Genomic DNA, 22,378 nt, shown 5'->3' with positions numbered 1-22,378 from the left:
GGAAACAGGCTCCAGGCTCCGAGCCATCAGCCCAGAGCCCGACGCGGGGCTCGAACTCACGACCGCGAGATCGTGACCTGGCTGAAGTCGGACGCTTGACCGACTGCGCCACCCAGGCGCCCCCCCCCCCCCCGCCCTTTGCCTTTAAAAACCTTTCCTTTTCTGCAGCTCCATGGAGTTCCTTTCTACTTGGTAGATAGGATGCCGCCTGGTTCATGAGTCATTTAATAAAGCGATTTAGATCTTCAAATGTACTTGGTTGTGTTTTATTTGTTTTTATAGATTTTATGTTTAAGGAATCTACACCCAACGTGGGGCTCGAACCTCTCTTTGAAATTGGTTGGCCGCAACGTAGACGGGAACAAGTTAGCGTCTGCCATTTTAGACAGGTGGCCTGAAAGAGAGCAAGGCCAAGCGGGGCCCGGCCAGCAGTGGGCGCCCGTGTTCGCTCGGGCCCCTCCCGGCTCCGCCCCATCCCGCGCTTTATGCCCCGCCCCCCGCGCCTCGCCGCGCAGGTCTCCTGCCTCCACTTCCGCTTTGGAGGTCCTGAGGCCTCGGCGTTTCCGGGGCCGCCGCGTGGAGCTCTTCGGCTTGGAAGCTGTCGCCATGGCGGTCTTTGCAGGCCCGGCTAAGCCGTTTCTGTCGCTGAACCCGCAGGAGGAGGCCAAGTTTCAGAAGAAGGTGGCGCAGTCTCGCCGGCGCGCAACCCAGGTGAGCAGCCACCGCGGGCCGAACTGAGAGGGGAGGCGGCAAGCCGGGTCCGGGGGTCTCCGGGACAACGCGGAAGCCCGTGCGGTTCCCTGCCCCCGCGCTCCTCGCCTTCCTCGCGCCAGCGTCTGTCGGGGTGGCCCGCCGGCCTAAACGAGCTTGGAGGCCAAAGGCCTCCCCGAGACCGGAAGGGGTATGCCTATCGAGAGATGGAGTTTGGCTGTGTAGGCCTTAGGGGTCTCCTATGGAAATACGCGGGAGGTAATCGGGGTGATGCCAGGGGAGAGAGCCAGCTGTTGGGAATGGAATCAACCCCAGGTTAGAGCTGTCACGCCTCCGCCTTGCCCCCGAATTTGAGAGTTTTGTTTGCCCAGTTGGTGATCTTGGAGTTCTTAAAAGACCGTGTTTGCCGAGTTTCATTGGCTGACTACGGCCCGTGACATCAAGTTGTATTTGCCTTGGTTTTTAAGCATAAAACACACATTTGGCAAAATTGAAAGTTCTTGCTTATAGAAAGCAAGGGCATGACTGAGGTGCTAGAAGGTTGTTCGGGATCGTGAAAGTCCGTGTCTTCAAATTGTTCAGTTCAGTGGGTGTGAGTAAACGGTGAACTGCAAGCAAAATTGAAGGGTATGTTTGTGTGGAGTTTGGCCAGAAGATTTAAAACGATGTGTGCAAATATTGCCTATCCGTCGATTCAGCATATACTTACTGAGCGTTTACAGGGCGCTGGGTGCTGCGATACTGGAGGCTAAGACTCTCTACCACTTGACCGCTGCCCTCTTGGGGAGGTAGATGTTAAACACCAAAGTTTTTAATTACTACTCTGTCATTGGAAATGCAGGGCAAGTCTTTTGTCTTCGACTGAAAGCCAGCAGTCTTGAAGTTGTGTTGCAATGTGATTTTTTTTTAATTAAAAGTTTTGTTTACCTGGTCTTTACGTCTTCAGCGAAAGGAGAAAGAGAAACTTACTCCTGGAGTAATCTATGTGGGCCACTTACCTCCAGCACTTTACGAAACCCAGATCCGAGCATATTTCTCCCAGTTTGGCACTGTTACGAGATTCAGACTGTCCAGAAGTAAACGGGTAAGATTAGATCGTTTTATATCTTACAAGTAAGTAAGTTATGACACTTTACAGTGCACGTTCATATACTATTGTTTATCACAGTTCATATCAGAAAGGGGAGGGTAAGATTTAGAACCTGCCACAGTCAAAGGCACAATCAGTATTAATGTAAATGTTTGTTTTGCTATTTTTTTTAAATTGCTCCAAATCCTCAATTTAAATTGATAATCCTGATAAATGAATCCTATTTATTCTATGGTTACTAGGCCACGGGTACATGAACTTCAGTTTGAAGAGCAAGTATGAATATCTTTTTTTTTTTAAACAGAGCTTTTTTTTTTTTTTAACGTTTATTTATTTTTGAGACAGGGAGAGACAGAGCATGAACAGGGGAGGGTCAGAGAGAGGGAGACACAGAATATGAAGGAGGCTCCAGGCTCTGAGCTGTCAGCACAGAGCCCGACGCAGGGCTTGAACTCACAGACCGTGGGATCGTGACCTGAGCGGAAGTTGGCTGCCTAACCGACTGAGCCACCCAGGCGCCCCTATCTTTTTTTTTTTTAATATTTAAAAAAAAATTTTTTTAATGTTTATTTTGAGAGATAGGACATGAGCAGACGAGGGGCAGAGAGAGAGAGGGAGACACAGAATTCGAAGCAGGCTCCAGGCTCTGAGCCGTCAGCACAGAGCCTGATTTGGGGCTTGAACTTAGGACAAGCAAGATCACGAACTAGGCTGAAGTCAGACACTCAACTGACTGAGCCACTCAGCCACCACAAAAATGTTTGTTTGTTTATTTATTTAATGTCTATTTATTTTTGAGAGAGACAGAGACAGAATGCGAGTGGGTTAGGGGCAGAGAGAGAGGGAGACACAGAATCCGAAGCAGACTCCAGGCTCTGAGCTGTCAGCACAGAGCCCGACACGGGGCTCAAACTCACGAGCTGTGAGATCATGACCTGAGCCGAAGTCAGGCACTCAACTGACTGAACCACCCAGGCGCCCTGAGAATATTTATTTTTAATGTTTATTTTGAGAGAGAGACAGACAGACAGAGCACAAGTGGGGGAGGGGCAGAAAAAGGGGAACAGAGTCTCCGGGGTGGGCTCTTTGCTGACAGCAGTGAGCCCAATGTGGGGCTCGAACTCACACGCCTGATCATGACCTGAGTCAAAGTCAAGACATGCAAACAACTGAGCCACCCAGGTGCCTCAAGTACGAATGTCTTGTATTAGCCTCTGGCACAGGCATCCCTATGATAGCAAAGGGCTATATACTGAGTAATTAAGTATAAGGACACTGAAGCCAGACCACCTAGGTTTGAACCCTGGTTGTACAGGTCACTCATTGTATGACCTTGGACCAGTTATGTAATTTCTCCATGTTTCAATTTTCTTGTCTGTAAAATGTGAATAAAATAAAATAGCATCCACCTCCTAGAAGAATATGATGAAAAATTAAAGAAGGTAATGAATGTAAAGTTTTAGAACAGTGACTGATACCGGCAGTAAATCCTTTATAAATGTTGCTGTTATATTGTATCTTCTTTCTAGTAAAGAAAAATTTTATATGCTTTGTTTTCCTAATAGAGGAACGGCCACTGTATTTTCTTCCCTGCACACATCTGCTTTGGGTTATAACCATAGACGTCTCACTGTTGGAATCTGTTTTTTCTTGATACACTTTTTTCACGTTGTATCAAAGTTAACTTTTATATTCGATTTGGTGTGTGAGGGGAGAGAGATGCACCTGTCATCTGCTGATTGTCATAAAAGCATAGATCCGAAGTTTTTTGTTGTCAAAGCAACATCTCGACATTAAAGAGAATTTTAACCTTAAAATGCCCTAGTGTCTCCCATCCTAAGCAAAATAACATTTGTCGGTATTCCTCCCTTGTTTTTCCATTTGCCTCTTTGTAATGGTTGTGTATTATGTGGGTGAGGTATTTTAAACATCCTAAAGTCTGCTGGCATATTTGATGACTATTCAGTGATCCACCATTCACTTTCATCAGGTGTCAGCTATATCTCATACTTGTTTCAGATCTTTGTTCTTTAAGAAATAAATTATAGGTAGACTTGAGGTCCCCTTTTGTACCCTTCCCCAATCCTTTTCATTTTCTCCCCAAGTCCAGGGAATTACTATTCATGAATCCAGTTCTTTTCATTACTCTTTTTTTTTTTTAAGAGCAAGAGAGAATCCCAATCAGGCTCTATGCTCAGCACGGAGCCCTCCATGGGGCTCAGTCCCACCACCATAAGATCATGACCTGAGCCGAAACCAAGAGCCAGACGCATAACCTACTAAGCTAGCACCAGGAACCCCTTTATGTGTGTTTAAGTTTTTACTACATGTTCATGTATGAATGAACATACATGTCATATTTGTTTCAAGTTTATATTTTATTCTTTAGGTCAATTTTTTCAGTTAATAATCAGAAGATTATTCTTCCCCTACCCATTCTGAAATCCAGTCAAGGTTCATGCATTGTGTTTGGTTCTAGCTCTTTAGCATATCTAGAACAGTCTTCTTGCCCTTTTGGCTTAATTGTTTTGCTTTTCTTGACATTGGCTTTTTTGAAGAAGAGTTCAGGTCAGTTTTCTTTTAGAAAGCTTGCTCCTTAAGGAGATGCACTAAAATGTACCATTTTCAGCATTGTTGCATAATAAAGCTGCCACCTTCCCCACTCACCCCAATTTTGACTGTTTGCATAGTACTTCCAACATTCTGATACCACTAGGTAAAAGCTTGGCGCTTTTTTTTTTTTTTTTTTTAGTTTATTTTGAGAGCTCACGGGTAAGCAGGGGAGAGACAGAGGAAGAAAGGAAGGATGGGAGAAGGTGAAAGAATCTCAGTCTCAAGCAGGCTCCATGCTGTCAGAGCAGAGCCCAACACAGGGCTCAATCCCACAAACCAGGAGATCATGACCTGAGCCAAAATCAAGAGTCAGACACTTAACGACTGAACCACCTAGGCGCCCCTACAGGTTTTATTTGTAAGTAATTTCTACACCCAGTGTGGGGCTCAAACTTACAACCCTAAGATCAGGAGTCACATGCTCTACCAACTGAGCCCACCAGGTACCCCTGGCTTTTTTTGTTTTTTTGTTTCTTTTTTTAGACACTTGACATGTATTTTCGAGTCACTTTTCAGAAGGTTTATGCTTGTTTACAATGTGGTACAGTAAGTTGGAATCAGTGTGTGTCTTCCACTCCACCATCTTCCCCCTCCCTGTTAAGAGTTGGGATTATAGGGGGCACCTGGATGGCTCAGTCAGTTAAGCATCCAGCGCACCTCCGCGCATATCATGATCTCTCAGTTTGTGGGATCAAGCCCCGCATAGGGTTCTGGACTGATGGTGTGGAGTCTGCTTGGGATTTGTCTCTGCCCCTCCCCTGCTTACACCCACCTTCCCTCCCTCCCTGCCTCTTAATAAATAAACAAACAAACAAACTTAAAAAAAAAAAAAAAGAGGTGGTATTATGAGGGATTTTCAGACATACAAAGTTTTACCACAATCTTGCTGCAGGTAACTGACAGCCGACGCACCCAGAGCTGCTAGTTAGCGGCACCGCTGTGTTACAAACGAGCCTCCTGCTCATTTCCTTAATTTCGTCACCAGTGTTGATCCGTAGCCAAAGATATGTTTAATGCAAAATTGTGAAATAGTTATCGTTACTGATAATTGGAGCCGTAAGGGAAGAAAGATTGGCTTCCACCTACACTCCTAGATTTTCTGGCCGGAACCCTGTAAATTCGTGTCCTGCCCTTAGGCAAATGGAGGACGGCAAGGGGCTTTTTCGTTATCCACTACTTCCCGGTTGCCCTCAGCTCAAAATAATCCTTATGCCGGAGTAGCATATTTGGGGATGGCATCCTCTGCCACTCTAAAGAACATTCAAGTACCTGACTAACATCCCCTGGAGCGCTTACAGATTATTTCTTCATAGCAGCCCCGCGAGAGTGCTTATTCTTTCCCCATTTAATAGAATGAAACACTGAGGCTTAACATTACTTGCCTAACTGTCACAGCTAGGATCCAGACTTGGGCATTTGGACTCTAGAACCCGTGCTCTTGTTATTAAGACAAGTGAGAAGATACACTATGTTGTGTGGAGGGCAGGAACCCAGGATGTGCATTTCAGGAGATGCTGGCAGCATCCCTTTACCATCAGTCATGAAGACGACCGGTCACTAGAAAACGTGAAAAGGAACACAATATTTATTTGTTTATTTATTTGGTGCCATGCTGGGTGTGGAGTCCAACACGGGGCTTGAACTCACAACCTTGAGGTCAGGACCTGAGCTCAGATCAAGAGCTGGCTGCCAGCGGAGTCACCCAGGTGCCCCGAAAATGAACACAGTATTTTATCGATTAGCTTGGTGACACTGAGGAGTTAGTGTCTTCCCAGTTCTTATGTGTAGAATGAAAATTATATTACCTGCTTTCTTTGTGAACCACCACGCTATCTGCTGAGCGTTGTTTTGGGTTTTGTTTTGTTTTTTAAATGTTAACTATTTGGGGTGCCTGGGTGGCTCAGTCAGTTAAGCGACCGACTCTTGATTTCGGCTCAGGTCACAGTCTCACAGTTCTCCAGTTCGAGCCCCAGATCAGGCTCCGCACACTGACAGTGCAGAGTCAGCTTGGGATTCTCTGCCCCCTCCCCCCACCTTCGAAATAAATCAATAAACTTAAGGGAAAAAAAAAAACAACCTAAGTATTTATTTATTTTGAGAGGGAGAGAGAATCCCAAGCAGGTTCTGCACCGTCAGTGCAGAGCCCATCACAGAACTTGAACCCACAAACCATGAGATCTTAACCTGAGCCAAAGTCAGGAGTCAGATGCTTAACTGACTGAGCCACCCAGACGCCTGTTTTTTGTTTTGTTTTGTTTTGTTTTGTTTTGTTTTGTTTTGAGTAGGCTCCACTCCCAGCGTGCGGTCGTGGGGCTAGACCTTACAGCCCTGAGACCAAGAGTCCCATGTTCTACAGACTGAGCCAGCCAGGCACCCCTCTGCTGGGCATTGTTAATACACGAATAAAGTGACTACCATTGAAACTGGTGATGAGTAAAGGACTGTGGGCCCTACCAGATTTCCTTTATACAGTAAATTCCAGTTGTACTAGTAGTGTATTTATCACGTGATCAGAATCTCAGGTATACCTCAGGGGCGCATGGGTGGCTCAGTCCAAGCGTCTGACTCTTGTTGCAACTCAGGTCATGATCTCACATTTCACGGATTCAAGTCCTGAGTTGGGCTTGGCACTGACAGTGTGGAGCCTGCTTGAGATTCTCTCTCCCTCTCTCTGCCCCTCCCCTGTTTGCTCACTCGCTCTCAAAATAAGCAAATGAAATGAAAAATACAAAAAGAAATCCCAGGAACAACTCAAGATAGTTCAGACTATTTTGGATTTTTTCTTTTCCCATAACAGTCCCCACACCGTGCATTGAAGTTAGAATTAAAGGTGTCGTAATGTTATTCGGTAATGGGGCTTACGTACGTTATTTAAGTTAATGGCATTTTAAGAGTTTCACTACTGGTAAGAATTTGATTGTTCTACTTTTGGTGGTGGGTGTTCCATTGCAGACTGGAAATAGTAAAGGCTACGCGTTTGTGGAGTTTGCGTCTGAAGATGTTGCCAAGATAGTTGGTGAAACAATGAACAACTACCTTTTTGGTGAAAGACTCTTGAAGTGTAAGTGCTCTTCTCTCGCATTCTGTGGGGATGCATTGTAAGGACTTAAGTGCAGAGATAGGAGTGCATTTTCTAGACAGATTTCCAGTTGGGATTTTAAAATCTGCTAGAGTGAGAGCCGTGTGTGCCGAGATGGAAGTAGGACGAGTCACTAGGAGTGCGTGGAAGGGCAGGTGCCCGATCACTCATGGGATGTGCAAGGCTCCCCCGAGGAAGGGTCTTTAGGTGGAAACCTGAAGATTAAATGGGAGTGTGCCAGGGGACAGCACGTGCAAAGCGAGAGGTGACTGATGGTACTTATTTGCCTGTGAAGGAGTGTGAGGGGAGCCAGGAGATGAGAGGAGGGCAGGTTACCGAAGGCATGTAAATCTGGGAGTTGAGAAGATATCCTGAGGGCAAGGGGAAGCCATTAATGGGTCCTAGATGGGATAAGGTTAAAGGCAAGAAATCCCATCTGAGAGTCGCGTGAATGACGGTGGCGGTGGCCATGGCTCGTCCGCAAGAGAGGAGTAGAGGGGGGCGACGCCAGCTCAGTGCGGCCCACGGAGAGTGGAGCTGCCAGCTCTGTATTCGCAGAGCACCCCTGTCCGCAGCCCGGTGCCTCTGGAGGCAGAGTCTAAATTTTGGCTTCTCTGCGCTGATGGTGGGATTGTGTGACCATCCCAGGTGCCAGAGCCACACACGCGGCTGACGACCTGCCCAGGCAGCGTCACTCTCCCTCGGTTCCCGCCGCTGGGAGAGAGAACCCCAGCAGCCTCGTCGAGGTCATGGATTCATTTCGCACATAAAAAGCATGGCTCTTGCCGGGAGGAGATGGGCCCAAGAGGCGACTGAAAACATGTCAGGACGGCATGTGTAGGATCAGTGCTGTGCTGGGTCTGACTTTGAAAGATCACACGAGAGGTTCTGAGCTCTGTTAGGAGTTCAAATGGAGGATTAGCCACGTTGTCTCTTTTTTTTTTTTTTTTTTTTGAGTGGAAGTAGTGTGTTTTGGAGGTGAGCCGAGGAAAATACTTGTAGGGAGTAGAGAAATCCGGGGAGAAGGAAGTCACTGAGGGTGAGCTGGCAAGCACTGTAGTGCATAGGCGGCTGGGCTCCATCCTGCTGGGTAGCACGGGGAGACCGAGTTACCCCAACCCCCAGGCGAGGGAACTGGGGTACTTAACCAACTCCCCACCTGTCGGTTGAAAGTCGATGCCGAGGGTTGGGCCTGCCTTTGCGAACGGTCCCGTTGTGCCGCCACGGCCTGCAAAGGGCCCGTAAGCAGAGAGATGGAGATCAGGGGAAGCTGGCTGAGTCCTGGAGAGGTAGGTACGCAGAGATGAGCTGAACGGGATCTTTCTGCTACGGCAGGTCACACAGTCTGAGATCCTGCGAGCTTTAAGGACCCCCGCCCCCAGACTTGATGCCACCACGACATGCCCTTCTACGACTCCTCTTGTTCACTCACGTATTCCTGGCTCCTGGATTAGTTCTTGGCGTTTAACAATAATTGTTGGCTGTGTGCCTTTCCTTTAGCCGCCCTCCCCCCCCCACCCCCGTATTCTTTCACTCTTGCTCTTGAAAACGGGAGACCCATCATCTTGACAAAAACATTGAATCCTCTCCGTCGCGTTGGTTTAGAAACACTTTTCTTTCTTTCTCTTACATCTAGGTCATTTTATACCACCTGAAAAGGTACACGAAGAACTTTTCAGAGAGTGGCATATTCCATTTAAAAAGCCATCCTATCCAGCAGTGAAACGGTATAATCAGAATCGGACACTTCTTCAAAAGCTACAGATGGAGGAGCGATTTAAAAAGAAGGAAAAGTTACTCAGGAAGAGATTAGCCAAAAAAGGAATTGATTATGATTTTCCTCCACTGGTAAATATTCTTTCACAAAATGTTTTTCATAGTTTTTCACGGGGTGGGCTTTGTTCCTCAATAATTACAGCCTGTTTATGGTTTTATACATAAAGTGTCTAGCCCAGTGTTGAGGCTTTGTCTAAGTTTTTGAAACCTTGCACTGTAGGTTTCTTCTAAAAGTTTGTTAGCGCAGATCCCGTTATTTCCATTATACAGAAGAGGAAACTCTTGAAAGGGATTAGGTCATTTGCAAAATTTTTATGATCTGTTTTTAAGTTACTGAAGTTAAACCACTGTTTAACCAAAAACTATAATGCTTATAGAAAACTATTGAAGATGTCATTCAGAATGAAATGTTTGGTTTATTATATGCTCTCCTTAAACATCAAGGCTGTGAATCAACGATCTTTCTTATTGCCATTCTGATTTTGGAATTAGAAATATTCTTCTTAACATACAGATCGGAATTAACCAATAAGCGTCAGTTCTGCGAATTAAATGAGCCAGGGGTTGAAATATACGAGACAACTTAACGAAAATGAGTTAGGATTTTCAAATTCCTAGCTGTTCACTTCTTGCTCGAATCCTAAACATACGCTTTCGCAGTAGGTGTTAAAAGAGCGTGTCACCGTCCCAGGGCCCTGGCGCTCGTGGGAACCGTGTGGGAGCCGGGACAGTGAAGCTGCAAAACAGGCCTGCAAGAAATGCCTCTCCCGTAGCCTGTTTGCTGGCTTTTGCAAGAGCAGCTCTGTTTCGTTGCCCAATCCTGAACTTGGCTAAGACAGGGCCCGCTTTTTCGCATTCTTCCAGTTCACGTTTCTTTTTTTTTTTTAATATATATATTTGTGTGTGTATATATATATTTTTTGTTTGTTTTGTTTTGTTTTTTTGAGAGAAAGAGAATCCCAAGCAGGCTCCACACTGTCCATGCGGAGCCCAGTTGACATCACAACCCAAGCCAATATCAAGAGTCGGACTTTAACCAACTGTAGCTTTTGTTGTTACCGTTCCTCTGGTTCACATCTGACTCGGGTTTCTGTATGGCCAACTTCAGGTTTGGCCCTACTTCAGCCTCCACAGCTGTGCCCATTCCTTAGTGAGGGTCTCTCTCCCAGTTTTGCCTTAAGATCATGGGTTTTGGTTTTTAAATTGAAATGCTTTGTCATTTGGAGAGCATTTACTGATTATGCGTGTAAGGATCTAATGGTAAGTTAAGCATGTAAATGGCATACGTATGTGACATTGCCAGTTCATTTCTTTATTTAAGGTTTTATGTAAAAAGAAAAAAAGAAGTGCTTCAGACACTGGTCTTCAGAAATCTACAAATAGCCAGGTAAAATTGTTTTTATCATGTTATATGCCAGGTATGAGGGAAAGATAAGACTACTGTCACTGATAAATACGCAGATTGGTAACGTCTCTTAAAATTTATTGAAGGTCTTATCAAAGAAGAAGAAGAAAAAAGCTCCGTGCATTCCTGGCACCCCTGAGCAGACTGTGGATAGCCAGGTAAAATTGTGTTCACTGTTGTGGCAATGGGGTATTATAGAAATGATTTGAAAGAGGAAAAGCGGGGGCACCTGGCTGGCTCAGTTGGTGGAGCGTGTGACTCTTAATCTCAGGGTTGTGAGTTCTAGCCCCATGATGGGTGTAGAGATTACTTTAAAAAGATAAAAGAGGAAAAGCAGTCCATGCTGCTGTCACTTTATTAAAATTTCAAATTTAACCTTGTGATTGTTTTAGTAAACCCTGGTGATTTAGCAGATGCAGTGAGCTTAGCAAAAGTTACTGTGAGCGTATGGCAGTTTACCTTTTCGGCAAAGTGACTGAGTCAGTAGGGAGAAATGAGGCTACTGTCTTTACAAATGTGAGACTAGTTTTCTCCCTAATACCCTATAATGGAGCACGTTCTATTCCAGTTAATTGTGAGCTTGATACTAACTTTGGTAAGGGCCTAGGCTGTGTTATGTGCACTTGTATCACCAAAAGGTACAAACAGGCCTAAAATAACACAGGGGAACTTGTAAAAATATAGGGCAAGGAGTATGGGGGGGGGGGGTAAAGTCATTCCTAATATCTTCCTTTATTTCTCTATTACAATGTTTTACTCATTGAATCCAGGGCCCCACACCAGTTTGCACACCAACATTTTTGGAGAAGCGAAAATCGGAAGTGGCTAAAATGAATGTTGACGATAAAGATAACGAAATAGTTTTCAAACAGCCTGTACCTGATGTAAAAGAAGAAACACAGCAGACTCAAACACCTACACGCTCAAGGAAAAAAAGACGAAGAAAAGGCAATCAGTGATTCTAAACGTATTATGTTTCTTCTGAAAAATGTGATTTTATTGTGAGGGCTAATTCTTTGTATTTAACTACGTGCAGTGAAATGCAACCATTGACAGGGTTCTTGGAGGACAAACTGTCAGTAAGGAAAGCGGTCAGTAACCGGCTTACCTGCCCTTGCTGGCATTTCAGCGTGCACTAGCTGGGCTCACGCCGCCTCCTTGTCCTGGTCTCTAGTTTTCTTTGCACATTTCATAGCTGTCTTTAGTTTCTCTTCCTGGATAGAAAAGTCCCCACTTCCTGCAGCTTTTATTGTTACCATCAGATAAAGAATACAGACTCTTGCTTGACCATCTACATGGTTCTCTGTTAGACTGTGCACGGCTAACCCATAAGAGCACTTGAACATCATGTGGTGGAAACCGGAAGTTAAATTACTTGGAGAGTGAGAAAGCCCTTCAAGTATATGTACGTGACCGCTTTTACCAAGTTAAGTCTTTGGGGGGCTAGCAAGGTTTAATGACTCATTTTGTGTTCGTATCATCAATGTGGAATTGTATCTCAAGAATCAGTGACCAGCAAATAAACTTTTTCTACAATTCATTTATATGCAAGTGGGATTTGGGTGTCTTCCTTTTTAAGTGCTTATTTAAATTCCAGTGTAGTTACCATAGAGTGCCATATTGGTTTCAGGTGTGCAGTACAGTGACCACCCCCCCCACACACACACACACACTTCATACAACACCCGGCGCTCATCACAAGTGTCCTTCTCAATCCCCATCACCAGTTTCACCCATCCCCCACCCACCTCCCCTCTGGGGACCATCAGTTCTCTATAGTTAAGAGTCTGTTTCAGGGCTCCTGGGGGGCTCAGTCGGTGAAGCATCCAACTTCAGCTCAGGTCATGATGTCAGCGTGTGAGTTCGAGCCCTGCATCGGGCTCTGTGCCGACAGCCAAGAGCCTGCTTCAGGTTCTGTGTCACTCAAATATAAATATTTTTCTTTAAAAAAGAGTATTTCTTGGTTTGCCTTTTTTTTTTTTTCATTTTTTCTCTTTGTTTCTTAAATTCCACATGTGAGTGAAATCATGGTATTTGTCTTTCTCTGGCTGACGTTTTGCTTAGCGTAATACTCCAGCTCCATCCATGTTGTTGCAAATGGCAAGATTTTTTTTTTTTTTTTACGGTTGACTAGTATTCCATCATAAGGACCTGGGTGTCGTGAAGTAAACTAGTAGGTTTTCGCCTTCTCAACTATTTTAAAGTTTCTGATACTCTTGAAATTTGCTTTTGTTTAGCTAATCCAGATTTACTAAAAATGCCCGTTGCCACCAAACATTTTTTCATCTGGTATTTGTTAAGTCTTTAATAATGAGACACTGAGCTAGGTGTTCTGACATAAAATGCAAATAAGGATTTGTTTCCAGTGTATGCAGAGAGCAGATTTTTACGTCTAGAATGGTAGCTGGCCTAGAATACACTCAATAAGTATTTTTGTTTTTTTAATTTCTTAAATTTACATCCAAATTAGCATGTAGTGCAACAATGATTTCAGGAGTAGATTCCTTAAGCCCCTTACCCATTTAGCCCATCCCCCCTCCCACAGCCCCTCCCGTAACCCTCAGTTTGTTCTCCATATTTATGAGTCTCTTCTGTTCTGTCCCCCTCCCTGTTTTTATATTGTTTTTGTTTCCCTTCCCTTGTGTTCATGTTTTGTCTCTTAAAGTCCTCATATGAGTGAAGTCATATGATTTTTGTCTTTTTCTAACTAATTTCGCTTAGCACAATACCCTCTAGTTCCATCCATGTCATTGGAAATGATTTCATTCTTTTTGATTGCCAAGTAATATTCCATTATATATATATATATATATATATATATATGTATATATATACACGCACACACACACCACATCTTCTTTATCCATTCATCCATCAACGGACATTTGGGCTCTTTCCATACTTTGGCGCTATAAACATGGGGGTGCATGTGTCCCTTCAAAACAGCACACCTGTATCCCTTGGGTAAATACCTAGTAGTGCAATTGCTGGGTTGTAGGGCGGTTTTAGTTTTTTGAGGAACCTCCATACTGTTTTCCAGAGTGGCTGCACCAGCTTGCATTCCCATCAATACGTATTTGATGCGTAACATCTTGCTCCCCTTTTTGAACCACTTCTCAGCCTTGTGGATCTGGATGTCCGTCTGGTTCCCCTCCTGGGAAAGCTCCGGGAAGCACGTCATTGCACCTTCACCTCCCAGCGGGCATATGCACTGTGAAGCTCACACGTGTACATTGCAAGAGGAGTTGAATACTTCCTTCTTCCCAGCCTGCCACCCATCCACCCCGTTCAGGCTGGCACCATTCATCAGCATTTAACGTGCAAATTATTTTTTTAAATGTGCCCTGGAGCTGGGAGGGGGGGAATTCCATCTCTAGCGTGTCGTGGCCATGGGTATTTTTTGTAAGAAATAGAAATTCTGTGCTTCTAAAGAATATCTTCCTGTGGACTAGATGAGGGTCTTCAAGAAAATCCATCAAGCTGGTGTTTTGATTCTCAAGTTTTGTAGTGAGAAAAACAGACGAGAATTGAATGGAAATTCTCAGGCAGTAAAATATAAAATTTTGCAGTGATACGGAGCAAACAAGAGGGTACAATTCAAAACTACAATCAGTATGACCAGGACTGTAAAAATGTAGTTATTTGAAGTGAGAAGATAAGCATTTAAATAATGTGGAAGCAAAAGTATGTGTTATTATTATATAGTGAGCAAAAAGCTAAAGGAAGAAGAATCAATCCACATACTAGGTTCAACGAGAGACATGACAGACTGTATGTTTGCTGTGAAATGGGGTGGCCAGTGAGCAAACCAGTGTAAAGTGAGGCTTTCTGTATTTTGCCGGTAGTATCTGCAATATTGTGTGACCACATCCGAGGCAACTGATCATTATGTTCCAGAAACCGGAACCCTGGCTGATTGGTGGCATGAGATGGAAATTCAGATCAGCTGTGCTGGTAGGAATTCCAAAGTCAGCTGTCCACTGCAAAGGCTGTCTCTTGTTCAAGGACTGACCCAGGTTAGGGAACCCAGGACAGCTGTCCTCCCATACAGTGGCTGTGATGCAGATGGCTGCTATCCTTTAACCCAGAAGTGGGTGTGTATGCACACACACACACACACACACACACACACACACACAATTATTTTACACTTGAGGCAGAAATAGTCCTGTGGCCCAAAGTGAACTATGTCATGGGGCATCCTGTGTGGTGGCCAAGTCAGATGCTGCCTGTTGTGATTTTACGTTTTTAAAGGTTTAAAAAGTCAAAGTTACAGCAGATGAAAATTCTATGAAGTGCAAAGCTGAGTGTTCTTAAGTAAAGGTTGGTTGGAACACAACCATATATATATTTTTTTTAAGTTTTTTTTTTAATTTTTTTTTTCAACGTTTTTATTTATTTTTGGGACAGAGAGAGACAGAGCATGAACGGGGGAGGGGCAGAGAGAGAGGGAGACACAGAATCGGAAACAGGCTCCAGGCTCCGAGCCATCAGCCCAGAGCCCGACGCGGGGCTCGAACTCCTGGACCGCGAGATCGTGACCTGGCCGAAGTCGGACGCCCAACCGACTGCGCCACCCAGGCGCCCCAGAAGTTTATTTATTTTGAGAGAGCGCATGGACACACAAGAAGGAGAGGGGCACAGAGAAGGGGAGACAGAATGCCAATCCTAGGCTCTGCACCATCAGAAACCCAGTGCGGGGCTTGAACTCACAAACCGTGAGATCATGACCGGAGCTGAGCTAAGATGCTTAACCGACTGAGCCACCCAGGCGCCCCAGCTCAATGTACTTTGCCCCATGTTATTGGGATGCCATGAATTGTATGTGTTTTTGTTACCAGTTAGTACCCATCAGCTCAAAACAAGAAAAGCAGACTTCGAATGTCACACATAGGCTCACCGTGCAGAGTGGATTATTTTCTTATCAAATTAGATGGCACAGAATTGTGCCTGCTGTGCGGTGATGCTCCGGCTGTGCTTTTTTTCTCTTCACCATCTTTCCTTCTCGCGGCCGCTGCAGCCACGAAGTTCAAGCTGTCAGTTTCTCTGGGTACAAAATCTACCCTGGACACGGGAGGCCCTATGCCGGGACTGAGGGGAAGGTTTTCTAACTTCTTAATGAAAATGCAAGTCAGCATTCCTTTCCAAGAGGAATCTTCAGCAGAGAAACTGGACTTTACAGAAGAAACACAAAAAGGCACAGAAGAAATTCAAAAGAAAAGAACCCGCCTGTACGGTCCAATTCCAGAGGGCCATCACTGGTGCATCTCATGCTGGTAAAATGGCCAAGAGGGGTCAGAAACCTGACGTCAGGAAGGCTCAATGAGAATAAGCCATCAGGGCTACCAAGGAAGCAAAAAAGGCTAAGCAAGCACCTGTAGACAGCTGCTGAGGCTCCCACGAAGGCAGTACCTAAGCAAAAGATGGTAAAGCCTGGGAGGGTTTCTGCACCCTGAGTTGGCAGAAAACGATAAGTTGGTGGATCAGATTTTATTTTATTATTATTTTTTTTAAGTTTATTTCTTTTGAGAGAGCACAAGCAGGAGAGGGGCAGAGAGAGAGGGGAGAGAGAATCCCAAGCCCACTCAGTGCTGTCAGCACAGAGCCCGACGCAGAGCTTGATGCAGAGCTCGATCCCACGAACCGTGAGATCGTGACCTGAGCCAAAATCAAGAGTCAGACGCTTAACTGACTGAGCCACCCGGGCACCCTGACAGATCAGATTTTTTTTCTTTTTAATTTTTTTTTTCAACGTTTATTTATTTTGGGGACAGAGAAAGACAGAGCATGAATGGGGGAGGGGCAGAGAGAGGGAGACACAGAATCGGAAACAGGCTCCAGGCTCTGAGCCATCAGCCCAGAGCCTGACGCGGGGCTCGAACTCACAGACCGCGAGATCGTGACCTGGCTGAAGTCGGACGCTTAACCGACTGCGCCACCCAGGCGCCCCCAGATCAGATTTTTAAATAAACATCTGACTATTAAAGAATCCAGGGGCACCTGGCTGGCTCAGTCAGTTGAGGGTCTGACTTCAGCTCAGGTCGTGATCTCATGCTTCGTGAGTTCAAGCCCTACATTGGGCTCTCTGTTCCTCCCCCACTTGTGCATGCACACTCTCTCTAAAAAAAAAAAAAAAACAAAAAAAAACAAAAAAAAACATATATATATATATAGAGAGAGAGAGAGAGAGATTGAGAGGGAGGGAGGGAGAGAATGTGTTGACATTGGCACACTAAGCATTTATTACAATATCCCCGGCTCACAGGAAAGCAACAGCCAGGAGAGTTAGAATACTTTGAATGGAGTATCTCAGGATATGATTTCTTGTCTAAAAAAATAAGGAGGCAGTAACTAAAGTTCCCAAGTGGCCTGTTTGTTAGCCACGCAAGAAAAGCCATTTACCAATGATGAAATTAAACTGTGTTTGTAGATGCTAAATAAATGTGTCCAGATAAAATATGCTTTTTAGGGGCGCTGGGTGGCTCAGTCGGCTGAGCTTCCGACTTCAGCTCAGGTCATGATCTCACCGTCCGTGAGTTCGAGCCCTGCGTCAGGCTCTGTGCTGACAGCTCAGAGCCTGGAGCCTGCTTCGGATTCTGTGTCTCCCTCTCTCTCTGCCCCTCCCCTGCTCATGCTGTATCTCTCTCTGTCTCAAAAATAAATCAAAACATTAAAAAAAATGTTTTTAATAAAAAAAATATGCTTTTTAAAACTATTAGCCTTTTACGGTGCCTGGCTGGCTCAGTCAGTACAGCATGCAACTCTTGATCTTGGGGTTGTGAGTTTGAGCCCCACGTTGGGTGTAGAGTTTATTTAAAATAAATACGATAAAAAATAAATAAAACTATTGGCCATTCAGTGAGAACAGCTGCATGAAGAGTTAGGGAAGCAGCATCAGTAAATTTAAATAATTTTTTTAATGTTTGTATTTATTTTTGAGACAGTGAGAGAGCATGAGCGGAAGAGAGGCAGAGAGAGAGGGAGACACAGAATCCGAACCAGGCTCCAGGCTCTAGGCTGTCAGCACAGAGCCTGACACGGGGCTTGAACTTGTCAACCGAGAGGTCATGACCTGAGCCAAAGTCCGACATTCAACCGACTGAGCCACCCAGGCGTCCCACAACATCAGTAAATTTAAAAGCAAGGCAAATGATTTCAAATGTTTTTCCTGGGCTCTTGATGACTTAATCGATGTTGCCAATATTGCTCAGTTGATGATTCAAAAAGTCAATGCCAAGTTTGAAGTGCTAGAGTGACCAATTCATCCCAGTTTGCCCAGAACATTTCTAGGTTTAACACTGGAGGTCCCATGTTGCAGAATCCTCCCTAGTTCCGGGTGAATTGGGATGATTTCTCACCCTAGAAATGACTGAAAAATTAGCCTCTTGTGAGTAGTTTGTGTGGAGCAAGTATATGCAAAAATATTTTCAAAGTTGAGAAAAAAATCAAATCAGTACAACCCGAAGTGGAATCTTCCAAGATGTGCACAACCAACGGCGGTAAAAATATGTGTGGAACAGAAAAAGGTTTTGTTGACAAACTTACAGTTTGTGAAACTGTAAGATATTTAAAGCCTATTCACTGTATTATTCATCAGCACGTACTTATCAGGAAATACACAAACCCATCATGTGTTATTGAACCAACAGCATCCCTGATGTATTTCATTAATTCTTGTGGACTCGGCAGCCATCGTTGGGTCTGTGAATTTTTGACAGAAGCTAAACATCCTGACTTGCCCTGCCACACAGAAGCTGGACGGATCAGCGGTGATAAAGTTTTCTTGAGACTTTCTGAGTCCAGGGCCAAGGTTGCAAATTTCTGAATGAAAAGAACCTCCCTCAGCCATGACTAAACACTGAATACCTTTGGAAATTAGCTTTTGCTGCAGACTTGATGAATTTTATTTTTAATTTTTTAATGTTTATTTACTTTTGAGAGAGAGGGAGAGCATAAGTTGGGGAGAAGGGCACAGAGAGAGAGAGGGAGACACAGAATCGTAAGCAGGCCCCAGGCTCCGAGCTATCAGCACAGAGCCCGACGCAGGGCTCAAGCCCCAAAACCGTGAGATCATGACCTGAGCAGAAGTCAGACACTGAACCGACTGAGCCACCCAGGCACCCCCAGACTAAATGAATTAAACTTATAGTTACAAGTCAAAGCACCACCTGTACTTGAAACCTACATGGTACTTATGTCATTTTGATGATTCACATGAATGCAAGAAATGGCACACTGCTATCTTTATGTGCTTGCTGTGTTGCCAAAAGTTCAAATGAGAAATGCTATCTCCATTCCCACACAAATTTGCAGCAGATATATTTTCAAACCTCAAACTACAGTGCCAGCAGTGTCTTTCAGACCTTGATACAAGTGCAACGGAGATGTCCGTATTTCAAAATTCATTTCCTTGTGGGATCGCAAAGCTTCCACCCGTCAACCACAGGTGGTTAACTGAAATGTGATGAATGACATTCGAAAAGGCAAATATCAAAACGAGAAGCTAACAAAGTTCTTTCTACAAATGCCTTCTGGGGCGCCTGGGTGGCTCAGTCGGTTAAGCGGCCGACGTTGGCTCAGGTCATGATCTCACGGTCTGAGAGTTCGAGCCCCGCGTCGGGCTCTGTGCTGACCGCTCAGAGCCTGGAGCCCGTTTCAGATTCTGTGTCTCCCTCTCTCTCTGCCCCTCCCCTGTTCGTGCTCTGTCTCTCTCTGTCTCAAAAATAAATAAGCATTAAAAAAATTAAAAAAAAAAACAAAAACAAATGCTTTCTAAGTGAGGGATATACTCAGAATCATGTTTGAGGATTGACATCAGCAGTTGACAGTACCTGTGTGCAAAGACATTTCAAAAAATGAAATACAGGGGCGCCTGGCCGGCTCAGTCGGTGGAGCACGTGACTCTTGATCTCAGGGTCATGAGGTCGAGCCCATGTTGGGTATAGAGAGTATTAATACGGTTTAAAAAAATGAAATAGACAAAATCTCATCCCATATCAACATTAACAAATGAATATTCACACATGACTTTGATGGTAGGAAACACTAATTTCACACTTTCTACAAAAAATTCATTCAGAATGGATGACAGACCTAAATGTAAAACATAAAACTAAACCATTTTTAGAAGAAGACATAGGACAGGGCGCCTGGGGTCTCAGTCAGTTAAGCGTCCAACTCGGTTTCGGCTCAGTTCACGATCTCATGGTTTGGTGAGTTTGAACATGGAGCCTGCTTGGGATTCTCTCTCTCTCTTCCCTCTCTGACTCTCCCCTACTGTTCCCTCTCTCTCTCTCTAAATAAATAAATAGACTTAAAAAAAAGAAGAAGAAAACAGGACAAAATCTTTATGATCTGGTTTAAGCAGAGTTCTTAGGCATGACATCAGAACCATGATCCATAAAAGAATTGATAAATTGGACTTGATCAAAATTTGGAATTTAGTTAAGACACTGTTGAGAGAATGAAAAGACAGGTACAGAGGTACAGTCTGGCTGAAAATGTTTTTAAAGAACTTCTAATCCAGAATAGACCTGTCGAAACAATCAGCCCAAACTGTCCTAGGCAAACCCAGCTTCTGCCAAATGGAAAGTAATTTAGGCTATTTTCAACACGATGTGAGGTATGTGATAATACCTAACTTTTACTCAATATTTCCATGTGTCAGATATCATTGTAAGCAATTTAAATATATTAACTTATTGAATCAGAAAAACCCTATGAAGTACATATTTCTTTTTTTTTTTTTAGAGAGAGAGTAAGCTGGGAAGAGGGGCAGATGAAGAGATAGAGAGTGAATCTCTTCTTTTTAATGTTTATTTTTGAGAAAGAGAGAGCAAGGAAGGGGCAGAGAGGAAGGGGGAGAGGGTGTGATCTCTGTGCTGACAGAGAGAGCTCCATGCAGGGCTCAAACTCACAAACCATCTAGGCACCCGTAATTATTTCTTTATTTTTTTAAGTTCATTTATTTATTTTGAGACAGACAGAGAGAGACAGAGACACACAGAGAGAGGGAGCACAAGCAGGAGAGGGGCAGAGAGAAGGAGAGACACATCTCAAGCAGGCTCCACACCATCAATGTGGGTCTCAATCCGATGTGGGGCTCGAACTCACAAGCTGCGAGCTGGTGACCTGAGTCGAGATCAAGAGTCGGATGCTTAACGATTGCACCACCCAGGCACTCCGGGATATTTCTTTTCCATCTAAAGATGAGGAAACGGAAGCCCAGAGAGGTTACCTAACTTGCCCAAAGATTGCATATGGTGAGCGAATGAATAATGCGGACTCAGGCCCTGACGGTTCCTCTCCCACAGGATGAATGCGAATGCGAGATTGCTGGTGGCGGTGGAAAAAGGGAAATGTGCAAAAACCTTGCACCGACAAGGACTGCTGACTTTTTGAAATGGAGGCAGAAATGGGGCACTGGGGCAGGCACGAGAGGAGGCAAATCAGCGCTCCATTCTTGTGTCCCCAGCTTTACACTGAAAACAACTGACACTAGGTGGCAGTAGATCCCAGGCACTTAAAATCTACAATCCACTGCTTTCACGGAAAGCGACGGACAAAATGCAAGGTTTGTTGAAAGCATTTATACACTGATGTTGGCATTTTTTTTAAAGACGTCCCTGAGAGGCACCCTTTCACACACACGCATCCACCACCACCACCATCAATTTCCAGAAAGCTGGAGGATACAAACTGCCACTATGAAAGGACTCTTCAGCAACTGGGTGTCAATAATGTCCTTCGGATAATTGGTTATTACATGAAAGTGCATGCAGTTATGAATAAGTATAGCTTAGGGTAATTTGTGGGCAAATTTTTTTTATATATAATTTTTTCATTTATATATTTTTTAATGTTTATTTATTTATTTATTTTTAATTTTATTTATTTATTTTTTTAATTTTTTTTTCAACGTTTTTTATTTATTTTTGGGACAGAGCGAGACAGAGCATGAACAGGGGAGGGGCAGAGAGAGAGGGAGACACAGAATCGGAAACAGGCTCCAGGCTCTGAGCCATCAGCCCAGAGCCCAACGCGGGGCTCGAACTCACGGACCACGAGATCGTGACCTGGCTGAAGTCGGACGCTTAACCGACTGCGCCACCCAGGCGCCCCTATTTTTAATTTTTTTAAAATGTTTATTTTTGAGACAGAGAGAGACAGAGCATGAACGGGGGAGGGTCAGAGAGAGGGAGACACAGAATCTGAAACAGGCTCCAGGCTCTGAGCTGTCAGCACAGAGCCCGATGCGGGGCTCAAACTCACGGACCGCGAGATCACGACCTGAGCTGAAGTCGGCCGCTTAACCGACTGAGCCACCCAGGCACCCCTATTCATTTTTGAGAGAGAGAGAGAGCAGAGCAGGAGCAGAGAGAGAGGGAGGCAGGATCCCAAGCAGGCTCCACGCTGTCAGCACAGAGCCCGAGGCAGGGCTTGAACTCACAAACTGTGAGATCATGACCTGAGCCTAAATCAAGAGTCAGAGGCTTAACTGACTGAGCCTACAAGGCACCCCTCATACTTTTTGTTTTGGAGAGAGAGAGCACAAGGAAGGGAGAGGGGCCGAGGGAAAGGGAGAGAATTTCAAGCAGACTCCACACTCAGCACGGAGCCCGATGCAGGGCCGTGACCCTAGGACCATGACTTGAGCCAAAATTAAAAGTCGGATGCTCGGGGCGCCTGGGTGGCGCAGTCGGTT

At 44.7% G+C, this 22,378-nt stretch overlaps 1 protein-coding gene and 1 pseudogene across 2 annotated transcripts; both read left to right on the top strand.

Annotated features, from left to right (window-relative positions):
• The first annotated feature begins 525 nt into the window (after nucleotides 1-525).
• On the top strand, nucleotides 526-12,220 carry NIFK (nucleolar protein interacting with the FHA domain of MKI67). Of its 2 annotated transcripts, XM_047872804.1 has the most exons (7): nucleotides 527-711; nucleotides 1,658-1,795; nucleotides 7,367-7,475; nucleotides 9,130-9,341; nucleotides 10,591-10,656; nucleotides 10,761-10,832; nucleotides 11,445-12,220. In XM_047872804.1, the coding sequence occupies exons 1-7, from the start codon at nucleotides 607-609 to the stop codon at nucleotides 11,631-11,633; spliced, it is 891 nt and encodes a 296-aa protein (XP_047728760.1). In that variant the 5' UTR covers nucleotides 527-606; the 3' UTR covers nucleotides 11,634-12,220. The 2 variants fall into 2 exon arrangements, with proteins under 2 accessions (XP_047728761.1, XP_047728760.1); XM_047872805.1 differs by lacking the exon at nucleotides 10,591-10,656 and having other exon boundaries at nucleotides 526-711.
• A 2,215-nt stretch (nucleotides 12,221-14,435) lies between these two features.
• On the top strand, nucleotides 14,436-16,148 carry LOC125171659 (60S ribosomal protein L24-like; annotated as a pseudogene).
• Nucleotides 16,149-22,378: the final 6,230 nt, after the last annotated feature.

This window comes from Prionailurus viverrinus, chromosome C1 (assembly GCF_022837055.1).
Source record: "Prionailurus viverrinus isolate Anna chromosome C1, UM_Priviv_1.0, whole genome shotgun sequence".
NCBI lineage: Eukaryota > Metazoa > Chordata > Mammalia > Carnivora > Felidae > Prionailurus > Prionailurus viverrinus.
This window is presented reverse-complemented; position numbering and strand designations above follow the sequence as displayed.